Genomic DNA, 12,313 nt, shown 5'->3' with positions numbered 1-12,313 from the left:
TGCAGTCAAGTGACATCACAATGGCATGGCACTATTCCCATTGGTTCATATATGTTTGTGTAGTATGTTTTTAATCCCATTGACTATCTGTGTTAAGCCTTATGGGATTTGTAGTTTCTTGACTGCTGCTCATTTATTAAAGCAAGAGAAGAAACGCATAATACTCGCCTCCGTGTCTTTAATAAAATAAAGACTTTCCGTCATAAACTAGGAAAATCTACATTATGGTTCATTTACATTAGGAATTGCTGAAGGTATAATAAATCTCAGCAATAACATGTCACTAAACTCATAGTGAAGCAGTAGGTACTTCACACACACTTGTAACTAAAATGCCAAAGGATGTGAAATCATGCCGCCTTCAACAAAGGTGTTTAGACAGTGCATTTTGTATACATACTATACAATTATACAAACTATATGCAACACAAACCTTCAGGTGGTTAAAAAGCAGTGATCAATAACAGACAAAACTAACTAGCTACTACAGCTAGAAAAGGGTAAAAATAATTTTGAAAGTATTAGTTAACAAATCACAGATAGTTTATCACCATAGAGTAATGTAGGGTGTAAGGATTTCAAGACAGGAGAAAGTGCAAAAGGTGTCACAGGGCCATATGCACATTATAATGCCTGTGGTCTGCAATCACTACAGAATCAGATCACTCCTTCTTTCACTCTCAGACTGTGTTATACTGGGCAGTGGAACCTTAGAAGCTCTTGACCACTTAACTGATGTGGGGGTGGCATCTTCCTGGGTCAGAGGTTCACATCAAGGTCAATTGTAGTAGAATCAGAGCTTAACTGTACTGCACTCGTTGCTTTGCCTGGAAACATTTTGTGGTTGTATTGGCTTTCTGCTTCTGCTTTTGCTCAGTTCATACACTCAACCGTGTGTCCTCTCCTATCACATTTGTTTTTGATATGTTGTTCATCCTGCTGCTCATCAGCTGCACTGGTGTTGCCCGCTCCTTGGCGTCCGGTGAGGGGGGCAATGCTGGTACCCGGACACCTGGCCTCATTACCACCAAGACTGCCCTGGGGAAGCTACTCTTCCTGACTGTGGGTATCTCTTCTCTATTAACTCCTGTTTAGTATTTCTTGTTCACTCACCTGTTGGGAACAACTTTGCATATTCAGACCACCTGAGGTCACAGCAGCACCTCAGGCCCATGCTGAGTTTTCCTGACAACACGGCACCCCCGGAAGTGTGCCAGTGTTTTCTCTTCTCCTTTCCCTGCCTTCCCCTTACTTCTGTGGAGAGGTAATCAAGCTCCCAACACCTTCATAGAGACACAAAGAAGGATGGGATTCTCACATGATCTCCATCTTTGGCTAGTACTGATTAATATTTGTAGCTTTCCGCTGAATACCAAATAACTAATTATCTATTCGGCCAAAGCCAGAACCATATAATACTTTTTCTGGTAAATACATGTCAAAACCAGACGAACATATCTTCAAAAAAGATAGAGAAACCCTTTGCTCATTCTAACTCTTCTTATAGTCTCTTCTCTTCGTACGAACATGAAAGACAGAGGAACAAAAAATGAACTGTTTTGTTAACTGAACATTTCAGAATAAATGTGTTTTCACATAAATGCAGACCATGGCTTGTTCTCCTAGCAGAAATGCACTAGCAAATGTCTCTGACACAACATGTGCAGAGGGGGCTGGCTTTCCCTCTCCCTCATGGACATAGCTCTTTGTGTTCATAAACAAATATATGTGATAGCGGTTCCTCCTGTCCATCACAGCCAAAGCTCAGTCACACAGGGTAGAAAATCATTTCAGCATCAGTGTTTCAATCAATTTTAAAACAAGCATTGACAAAGCCATGCCTTTATAAAGTGAGTGCTAAGCTATTGGCTTTGCCAATGCTTGCATGTAAATCAATGCTTAAAAAAGTAAAAGAGAAATACTGAAGGAAAAGCAAGCACAGCTATTAAGGTATTTCAGAATTGAGCATTGAATTCAATATTTTCAATTGTTATTAACAACAGGTTTTATTTTATTATTTTCAAATTTAACATAGGAAACTCTGAACGGAATTTGAAAAGCCTACTACACATGTTCCAGCCTAAAAACAACAGAGGACTAGTTGCAGCTACTCAAAGGACAAGTTACTTATCTTTGATAATGCCTTATTATCTGGTAGAGACACAGACTAGCCACATATTCCTTATCTTAGAATTCTCCCCAGGCGTCAGACTGGATCCGGAATTGTTTTCTTCAGCAGTACCTTTGCGTGTCAGTAGAGGGCATAGAGCAACTCCGCAGCAACGTCGTCCCCGGACATGATGGGAGCGGAGTCCATATATTCCTTCCTCTGACTCACTGACGTAAGTTTCTTCAGTGACTTGAAGCTGCAGAACAACACGGAGCCACAGAGAAACTAGCAATGGAATTAAAAAAACAGTGCAATAGTGTATATGTCAACTAGTAATGAAAAGATATGTCTTGAGACGTAGCAGAACTACAAAACACCCAAACCACCCTAGGCAAGACTGGATAGTACACAGTTCACAAGCGGGGAGGATGAGTGATTCGATAAGGAATCTGCGGCTAGTATGTGTCTCTACCAGATAAGGCGTTACTGAAGGTAAGTAACTTGCCCATCTGATAGAGACAAGCAGCCACAGATTCCTTATCTTAGAATCAGATACTTAAGCAATCCCAACCCCTGGCGGAGGGACGCGAATGGACCACACTACTCTAGCAAAGAGCAACCCGGTAACACAGAGGAATAACCAGGCTCAAGACAGAGTGGCGAGAGAAAAACAAAAGTGACTCATGCGAGAAAATGAACTGCATATCTACTGGGGAAAAGCTAGTCATGGCTGGTAAGGAAAAGCCTCCAACAGAGACTAGGCAGCAATCACCTCAAAAGGGGAGTGAACACTGTGAAAAAAACAGCAGGATGATGAAAATGGAATCCTGGTAAGGGGCACCAGAAAAGTCGCACACACACGTGATCTAAAACGTGCAAAGAGGCAAAGTAGAAAGACTAGCATAACTGTGACATACAACAATCTCACAGGCAGAATGAGAGAGTACTCCAGTTAGAGAAGCAAATGAAGAAACTGAAAGAGTACAGATAGACTAGATGGGAGGCTCAGAAGGAGAGAAGAAACCGCTCCAGGCCCAAATGTTGAACAAAATGGGAATGACCAGCAAGGCTTTGCGCAAGTGCAAAGTGTAGAGATTATACACCAGGTATGGTATGGTAGAAAGGGAAAGAGAGAGAGCTCTTAAGGAGAACTGGAACAACAAGGTATAAGGAGCAGATGTTCCTGTGTGAACTCAGACCAAAAATGAATGCCGGAAAACAAACTGACAGGGGAACTGGAGGCAGAATTATTAACCACCTACCAAGGCAGCCAAAGAACTGTGCAACAGAAAGCACAGATAATAATGGAAGGAGCCTGCTAATATTTAAGAGTGTTGACAAGATTCGAACCCCTGTAGAGGGGTAGCCTTCTGAACCAAAGGCAGGGGACCTAGCCACTAAGATAGAGCTCCTTGAAACTGCAAGGTAACCTAATCATGGCATCCTGTAAGGAATATGAGGGTCAGAAGAACATGGAATCGGGAACCCGTGAAGAGACAAAAGTGTGAAAAGAGTGAGGGTCTGTGACCAGGTCCCGAAGATGTTGAAAAATAACCATGGCTCATGCCAAGGATGAAAGATAGGAAACATGCAAGGTGTGGACAATACCAGCTGTAAGAAAAAACACAGAACCATCCCGGAGGCAGAAGGATAGAGCGTCTGGTAGGGATCCAACAGAATCAATGATAATATTCAATGATCAAGTAGAAAAGAAACACTAGGGAAGAATCCCTAGAAGCACCAAACTGTTAATCGTCGGCAAAGTCCAAAACAATGGAAGGAATACCGACAACAGGAAACAAAAGATATTACACCCTTAGGCCATCACCATGAACAAGGAAGGCGAGGGACAAAAAGGGCACCAAGCATGTCGTAAAATCTTGCAGAAGCCAGTATTGGAAATAGCACCATACCCCTCCTATTCAAGTCGGGGGGAACAGTAGGAAGTGGTGTTAAGAATAAAATTCAAGGAGAAAGGATACCTCTGTAAAGGCCAAGAAGATGAACCTCACTGCCTCAAGAAGAGGGAGTACAATAAAACAACTCACAACATCATGTGGAAAAAGAAAGCAAGAACCCGTGAACAACAGCACGGGCAGGATCCAGCTCAGGAATGAGCAGAAAGGAGTTGGCAAGAAAATAATTTGAAATAGAGGAAAGTACCCGCTAGTGAAGTGTACAGTATCAGTACAGTACAACATTAAAATAATTCCTTTTATTTTTTTTTAAATGTTAGGTAAGCACGGAACCCCTGGGCCGGGAAAGCCAGTGCCTCTAAAGGTAGAAGGCACACTCATTGAGCTAGGGCGTAAGAGCCCTGGAAGAAATGTGATAAACAGTGGTTACGACAGAACTAAGAACACTCTAAAATACAAGGAGTGGAACTTGCAACAAGCACAATATGAGGCCGTAGCAGAGGAAAAGCAGTAAAATGTAAAACCTATTGGAAAAATGGGAAACAAAACCTTCCTAGAAGATAGAAGAATAAGAAGGTACACCAGCGGTGAATGACCCTACCAAAAGTAGGCAAGAATTAGCTCCAGGAGGAGTACAACAACATATCCCCACATGTGAATAAAACAAGAGAAATGCTCAAAATAGTATCTACTACCAAAAGCTCAAAGAGTGAATGTCCAACCAAATCTCTTAGCAACAGGGATGAAAGGAAAAATGCCTAGGTTAAACCAAAGGAGAGGCAATGTTGGCAGAATGTACAACAGAAAGAAAACCACGAACCGTGGTATAAAAAGTCCAAGGGGAGGCAGAAGATCCACCACAAGGCTGGCCAAATGATAAGAGGGCACTCTGCCCGCCTCAGAAGTAGAGACACTACTAATCACGGCGAGGTCCCATCAAATGTAAGCGAAAGAAAGAGTTGAAACTCCCAAAGAAAACATAGTGATAAATATGGTGGACCCATACTGCAACAGCTGTGGAATCAACCCCCTGTACAGAGGAGGCTGCTCCAGCCGAGGCACTAGATATGCCCAGGAACCACTGCTCCACTGATTGGAGCAGCAGCATAGAAATAGCGCTGTGCGCACCAACAGAAGAGCAAAAAGAGCAAACGTGGATAACAAAAGCGCTACCAAGAATACAAGTCTGAAGTGACCCAACTAACGTAACAAATGCTATAACAAGCCAGAGAGAAGGGGTGAGCATGTAACAGGACCCACACCAGAGACAAACTTGACAGTTCACATATAGTCGCAAGAGAAGCGCACATGTGCTAGAAGAGGAAGGCAGAATCTGCATGCAGGCAAAAAGTGACTTACCATCAAATGGCATATTAAGTAGAGCATCTCACACCGAAGAGGAGAAGTTGGAAGCAGCCCAGCAAGCCCTGCAATGTATGGTAACAGAAGCAGCCATGATCCGTCCAATGGAATTGGAAGAATCCATACTGGATCGAACTGCAAGTCGAGCAGCCTGTTGACCATCTCTGATCAAAGAAGTCAGAGCAGGACGAACATCGTCAGAAAGCAATGGTAGTAAACGTTCCACAGAGTCCCAAAGAACATGGGAAAAACGGGCCAACACACTGGCAGTGTTGGTGGAACGAAGAGCAGCACTTGAAGAGGTGAAAATACACCTACCGGCAGCATCCAGCTGCTTAGAAACCCTGTGCGGTGGAGTAGGTGGAACCTGCTCCAGAGCAGGAATGCCGAAAACAGTTTGAATTACAAACCCCCGAGGAGTAGGGTGGTGGCAAAGGCACAAGGGGTCTTCCTGTGCCGGCAGATGCCTGTGTGAAATAGAACGATCCACAGAAGGACCAGAGACAGGCCAATTCCAGACACCTAGAAGTATGTCGTAGAGAGCCTCACAAAAAGGCAGAACAGGTGCGGTGTTGGATTGCTCAGGATCAAAAGATAACAATGGATCAGTAGACAATTGCACCAGAGAAAGATGTAAAGTTAAAACCTCAGCCACCCACCTCAAAACATCTGCAAATGCAGTGCTGGCTTCCAGGGGATGAGAGCAGGCTAGATGCTGGGGAGGAGTCTAGACCACTAGCAGTTCCTAAATCAAGTGCCCAAACCGAGGATGAACCTGGAATGGGCCCCATAAGGGGAGTATGAGGACATTCAAGAGGATTCAGAAGTGGACCCAGCACAGAAGCCTCATGAAAATTCCCTGGCGCTGCTCCCGGCATCGGTGGCAACGTCTACCAACGTTGAGTTGGGGAAGCTTCCTCAGAAGCAGCGTCGTCCGACTCCAGAGATATCAATTTAGGCACGTCAAGCTGAGTCGACTGGTCCAACGGCGCTGTGATGGGTGTCGGGACAAGAGGATGAGGCGAAGGAGACGGAGGTCGCACAAAGCCGATCCAACTCTGGAATCAGATTCGAGAGTGTGAGCAGGCACCAAGGTGGAAACCACCGGCGAAGACCCAGCCAAAACACTCACCTCCTCCATAGGGCCCGAAGGCACTCTAGAGTAAGGGAAAGGACCAAAGATAGAATGGAGAGTCATATAATAACGTTGCATTTGGTCCATAATTGCCCCGGCGCCGGGATATGGCAGAACGGAAGGGGTCGATATGGCGCAGACTCCACAGGAGGAGCACGCAGAGGCGGAGACACTGAAGAGCGTGCAGGCGCCTGGGAAGACTTACTTGGAGACGCAGAGGTTCCAACCGAGGTCGACGGAACATCCGAGAACGACTCCTGGAGTGCTCCCGGGACCACGACGACAAAGATGGGCTGTGACGCTGGCGTGAAGAGGACTTGTCTGCATGTGCCGCAAGGAGCTTCATGCGACGCTCCCTCAAAGACTTCAGCTTCAAACGATGGCAGGCGTCGGAGTCGGTAGCATCATGATGAGACCACAGACACCACAAACAGACAGAATGAGGATCCGTGGCTGACATCTGATGGGAACAGGATCCACAGGGCTTAAACCCAGAACACTTATACACATGTATAAAGTAATACAAAATACCTGACGTCGGGTAGAAAAGGCCAAAAGGGCCCCAGGTACTCGAGGCACTGGATCTGCATTGCTGTGTGGAAAAGAAGAAACTGACATCAGCACATCAGAGGACAGAATATATGGACTTCTCTGACATCATGTCCGGGGACGACGTCGCTGCGGAGTCTCTCGACGCCCTCTACCGACGCACAGAGGTGCTGCTGAGGAAAAAAAATCCAGAAATTTCCAGATCCAGTCTGATGCCTGGGAAGAATTCTAAGATAAGGAATCTGCGGCTAGTTGTCTCTATCAGATAGAACATAACAGTAGGATCTATGGAGTTGAGACAAGATTATTTTAGTCTGAAAAACATTTGAGCCTTTAATGTGGGGATTTGTGCACAAATGAAGACAGAAGCTAGAAAGACTGTACTGGGACATGATGCAACCCCACCCTGTACAGCGGTGCCACGTATCTTTATTTCAGGTGGCAATGACCGTAATACCTACCTCTAATTTAGTATCCTACTTTGTCCAGTTCAGAAACACAAGAAATGTAGGAATATATATATATATATATATATATATATATATATATATATATATATATATATATATATATATATATATATATATTCATCCAGCTAATTATATTCCTGATTTAACTGAATTAGTCACAGTAGTTCTAATGAGCTAAGGGACAGAAGGTGATGAAGACAAGCAAAGGGAGGTTGTACTAATGTCCTAACAAGTACATCACATCCAGTGGGAGCTGGGCTGGCACAACAAGAGTAATTTCAGACATTCATGCGCCAAGGTTGTGTCACAATCCTCTGTAGCCCACGGTAGAAGTATCAGACATAGCAAGTAGTACTGAGCCGCCATAGTGGTCTATGTGGAAATCAAAAGCAAAGCTGTGTAATCCTCCTGCCAGTTTCGGCTGGTTTGGCTCCCCACGTGCCAAGCTGTGTCACCTGCTAAGCAGGGGCGGCTCCTCCATATGGGCGGAGGAACGTTGCCCCCCGCCAGCAGCGGCAACCTTTTCCCCCAAAACTATAATAAACAATGTTTATTATAGTTTTTGGGGGAAGGAGCGGGGTCATGGTGGTGATAAGCAATGAGGGGGAGTGCTCAGCACTCCTCCTTACTGCACATGTAAATGTGGCCGGCTGTCTCCAGCCAGTCAAACACACATGCGCAGAAGGGTTTCCCCAGCCCAGCAGCACAGTTGCTGGGGTGGAGAGAGCCTGCACAGGGTCCCAGTCTGCCTGCGGCGCCCTGGCTGGGCGCTCCTAGCCAATCCTGACGCTGCTCTGAGTGTTTATTTATAAAAAAAATGTAATGTTATGTGTGTTTCCATACCCCCTGATCCCTGCGAGCGCCTCCCCGCCCCCTGGGTGACCCGCGGTCCGTGACTGCTGCTAGGAGCGCCTCTCACTTATCACAGCTGGACAAGTTCTCCACTATCGAGTGAAGGTTGGCTGTCAGCAAGTAAGACGGCAGCAGAAACTATTAAGGGACATGCAGTCTGGAAGCGTTATGAAAATCAAACAACTTCTGCAACAGAACAGGAGCAGAAGGCATTCGAAGAAGCTGAATTTCTGTGTCACTTCCCAACAGACTATGCTGACACAATCTGAAGCAAACTAGGGCTTTGTTTAATAACGGTATTTGAAGGAAAGACATTAAATTCAAAGTAAACTTTTTTTAGTAACCTAATTTTGTTTGCAGATAACAAGCCACACTACACGAAGTGGCTGGCGTTTACATTCCTTGGGGGCATAAATAGAAGGTTAAGAAGCGTATGAACAGTCTTTTAAAACAAAAGCATTCATTTCGAATAAAAAATAAATCATTTGAAATTTAAAAATTAAACGTTTGTGTCAATGCAGCCACGAACAAATGATGCATAAACGCCAATGAGAAACTTTATCTTCTGCACATCTTATATGCGACCTTTTAGATTTCCATAATTGCCAGCTTCAGGTAAAGGAATTACTAGCTGATCCACAATTTAGCTTCCAACCCAAATGCTAATACCGAATGCCAGGGCCGGTTTTAGTGCTGGTGGCGCCCTGTGCGACAGTCTTTTTTGGCACCCCATGACCACCTCCTCGCATTCACTAACTACCACCAGGCAAATGTGCACCTCATCTCTCCAAAACCCTTGTAAAGGCTGGCTTTACTAATCCGCTCAGCTATCCACATAAAATATAGTTCTGTTCTTTGCAGCAGGCATATTAACTCTCTACACTACTTTATGATGAGTCAAAGTTGCTGCTAGACAAAACTCCCATCTCTCGCCCTAGCAGGAACATTAATCACAAGAGGTATCTTGACATTTTAATTGTTTCCTGAAGGCTGGACAAACAAGGAACTTTTCAGCAGGTGCTTTTAAATCGCAAGGTTTGTAAGTCATTGCTAAACACAGTGCCCCCCGAAGGTCAGCACCCCACAATCCATGACGCACCGCTCTAAAGCAGGCCCTGCCTAATGCTTTAGAGTTTAAGGCCCAAACAACGTCCATTTGTTGGGGAACACTGAATGACGGAAATCACTCCCACTCCATCCCGCAATCCCTGCCTTCCCAGATTCTGTAAACTCTGTGCTGGGGTGTGCGGGAAGAGAGTGAGCACTTTAATCACTCTGACAGCCACGCCCAATTACCAGGTGCACTGGAAGGGGAGGGGCTTCTCCAACCATGCCCAACAAGCATCACAACAGACGTGTGCTTCTCTAGCACTGCCCCGCTCAGATCCATTTGCTTCTGGCATTGCATGGGTTTGCACACTAGCGGCATGTATTTCAGACAAAGCGGGAAAACGATGTTGGGAGATTGCAACTTCAGAGGGGTTTTCTCAGGGGCATTAACAAATGTTTAGGCCACCAATGGCCTATAATGTACAACACAACACATTTGGTCTGGAATGTTTGGGGGATGGGAGGGAGAGGAGGTGAGGGTGCTGAATATTCAGTACTTCCAACATATAAACTGTAGAATATACACCATTATGGATCACACTAGGTATTACAAAACACATGCACTTGAGGTAGCAGTCCTGCTCACAGTGTATGAAAAATATACATTTTCATTTAACTTCTTTCATTAGCTAGCCAAAATGTCCATTCATCCTCCCCCCCCAAAAAAATATGGATTTTTCTTCATGTGCACAATGTAACGAAGGCCTTTGTCAGAGAAGCTTAGCTGACAGCGAGAACGGATTCTGCTCCAAAAGCTTTTGCATTAGAGTGTAGATAAGTATGCTTACCGTGTAAAGCTCATTAAGAACTTTCATTAAATCCTCGTGAAGTTGGAAAGCAAGCTCCTTGCTCTGTAATTAAAAAGACATACATGGCAATGAGCACCGGATCAAAAAACCCTTTTTCAAACAATACTGCAGTAGAACATTTTGTAGAGATAACTGAGAAAGTACAAACATAGGTCTACGAGTTGTCACCCGTGTGCTTTGATTTCAATTTACTGTATCTCACATCATTCCCATTGCAGAAACATCCAATGAGCTAGTTTTCGTTACCTGTGGTAATTACATATGTTCAATAAATTAAAAGCAAAAAGTGCTTTTTGTTTGCGGCCACTCCACAAGCATCAGCGTTCGTCAACTATCCACAATATTGAAGCAAGTAGAGGGATTTGTTTTAAGTTCCCTCCTACCACACAGCACAGCCATTCTGGTTGGAAAATACCTATTTCATATTGCTTACCATTGGTTGGCTTTACTGTCACTCTCATTTGTTTACTTGACAAATATAAATAAAAAACAATTTAAAACATAAAAAGCTTGATGCAAAAAAGAAAGCTAGAAAATCAAACACAGGAAAATAAGTCTACTCCTCTTTTAGGTTTCTGACTTCTTTAAGTAATTTCAAAAAATGATACCTTGAAAACTACAACTTACTTGCATGGCCTTTCACCTGATGATCTCTGTTTTTTACCCTTATTTAAATCCATTCATACAGAAATGCCCACCTAAGGCAGACTTTTCCACTGGGTTCATACAGAAAAGTCTTGATTCTGCGCACCCAAGACACCATTGTTTTCTCATTATTATTGGATGATTAACGATTTAAAATACATTCTGAGCAATGATAAGAAAAACAGAATGTTCAGGAGGATAGATTTTCTTGGCTTAGATCTGCTGATAGGATAGAATGGCCTAGTAACATATGCTATTTAGAGCAACTGTACTCAAACACACATTTATCACTACGGTGCAAAGGTCAAGTTGCAATTCATTTACACTGTACAGCACATTCAACATGAGAAAAACACTGTACACAGGGAAAATGTTATTCTAATAGTCACAAGGTCCCTTCAATGTGATTTTACTTTGCTGTAATTATGTAAAGCATTGCATTCTGGTTTTGGTTACATTTTCTTTAAACCAATTCACATGAAAACATGCCATGGTATAAGCCTTACATGCAGGTTTGCATTTGGTGAGGTATGGGTGCTCCCCACTATCAACAGAATTAATAAATAGCACATTGAACTTTACACACACACACGCGCGCACAAACACACACACACACACACACACACACTTATTACAAAGTACCGCTTGTTGATTTCCCATGTTAATTCCAACAGTAATCTTTTGCTGTTGATACAGCAACAAAGTTTTAATGTAATTACACCAAACTTGACAGAAAGTTAGACTTTTACTCAGAAATCTGTTTTGGGACTTGGTTAAATCCATTTAGCCATTATCTACAAATTTGCATTTAAGGAGGTACTTGGGGTTGTCATAAAGATGTTATAAAATAAGTATACCTGGAAAGTTGGTCCCGCACGAGTCCTGCAATACCAAAAATGAAAAAGTATAGGACCGTCTGATTGGCTCTCTGCCGTTTTGGTACTGTGGCATTTGTACTGGTCCTGTGATATTGAGCAATCTGATTGGCTGGGTGTAACACATAGAAAAATGTGGATGCCACTACAGGATTCGTTGACCATCTGTGGGAAGGTGGAGGGTGAACTGCAGGGCCTGCCTGGAGACCATACCCTATAGCCAACCCCACAGTGTGGATAGACTTTGCCTATGTGCAGTAGGGGTTCGCCGCCCACAGTGAAGTTGGCTGCAGAGCTTAGGTGGAGGCCAGACCATGTGGCCTATGCATTGCTGCACATGGCCACAAGCTGTGAGCTGCAGGGGGGGGGAGATGGCCATCAGTGTGGGTTTGGCATAGCAGCTACCCCAGCTGCATCAGCCTGTGTGCAGTGCTGGTTAACCAACCATAGTTGTTTGCTCACAGGGGCTGGCCAAAGGCC

The 12,313-nt window shown here is 44.1% G+C and overlaps 1 protein-coding gene across 1 annotated transcript in view; it reads right to left on the bottom strand.

The window, feature by feature from the left end:
• Positions 1–12,313, bottom strand: part of SRGAP1 (SLIT-ROBO Rho GTPase activating protein 1) — a 413,075-nt gene that overhangs the window by 153,944 nt on the left and 246,818 nt on the right. The window contains exon 4 of the mRNA XM_069229120.1: positions 10,293–10,355. Coding sequence (XP_069085221.1) covers positions 10,293–10,355 — 63 coding nt within the window. The remainder of the gene's footprint in view (positions 1–10,292; positions 10,356–12,313) is intronic.

Source organism: Pleurodeles waltl, chromosome 4_1, assembly GCF_031143425.1.
Source record: "Pleurodeles waltl isolate 20211129_DDA chromosome 4_1, aPleWal1.hap1.20221129, whole genome shotgun sequence".
In the NCBI taxonomy this organism is placed as follows: domain Eukaryota; kingdom Metazoa; phylum Chordata; class Amphibia; order Caudata; family Salamandridae; genus Pleurodeles; species Pleurodeles waltl.
This window is presented reverse-complemented; position numbering and strand designations above follow the sequence as displayed.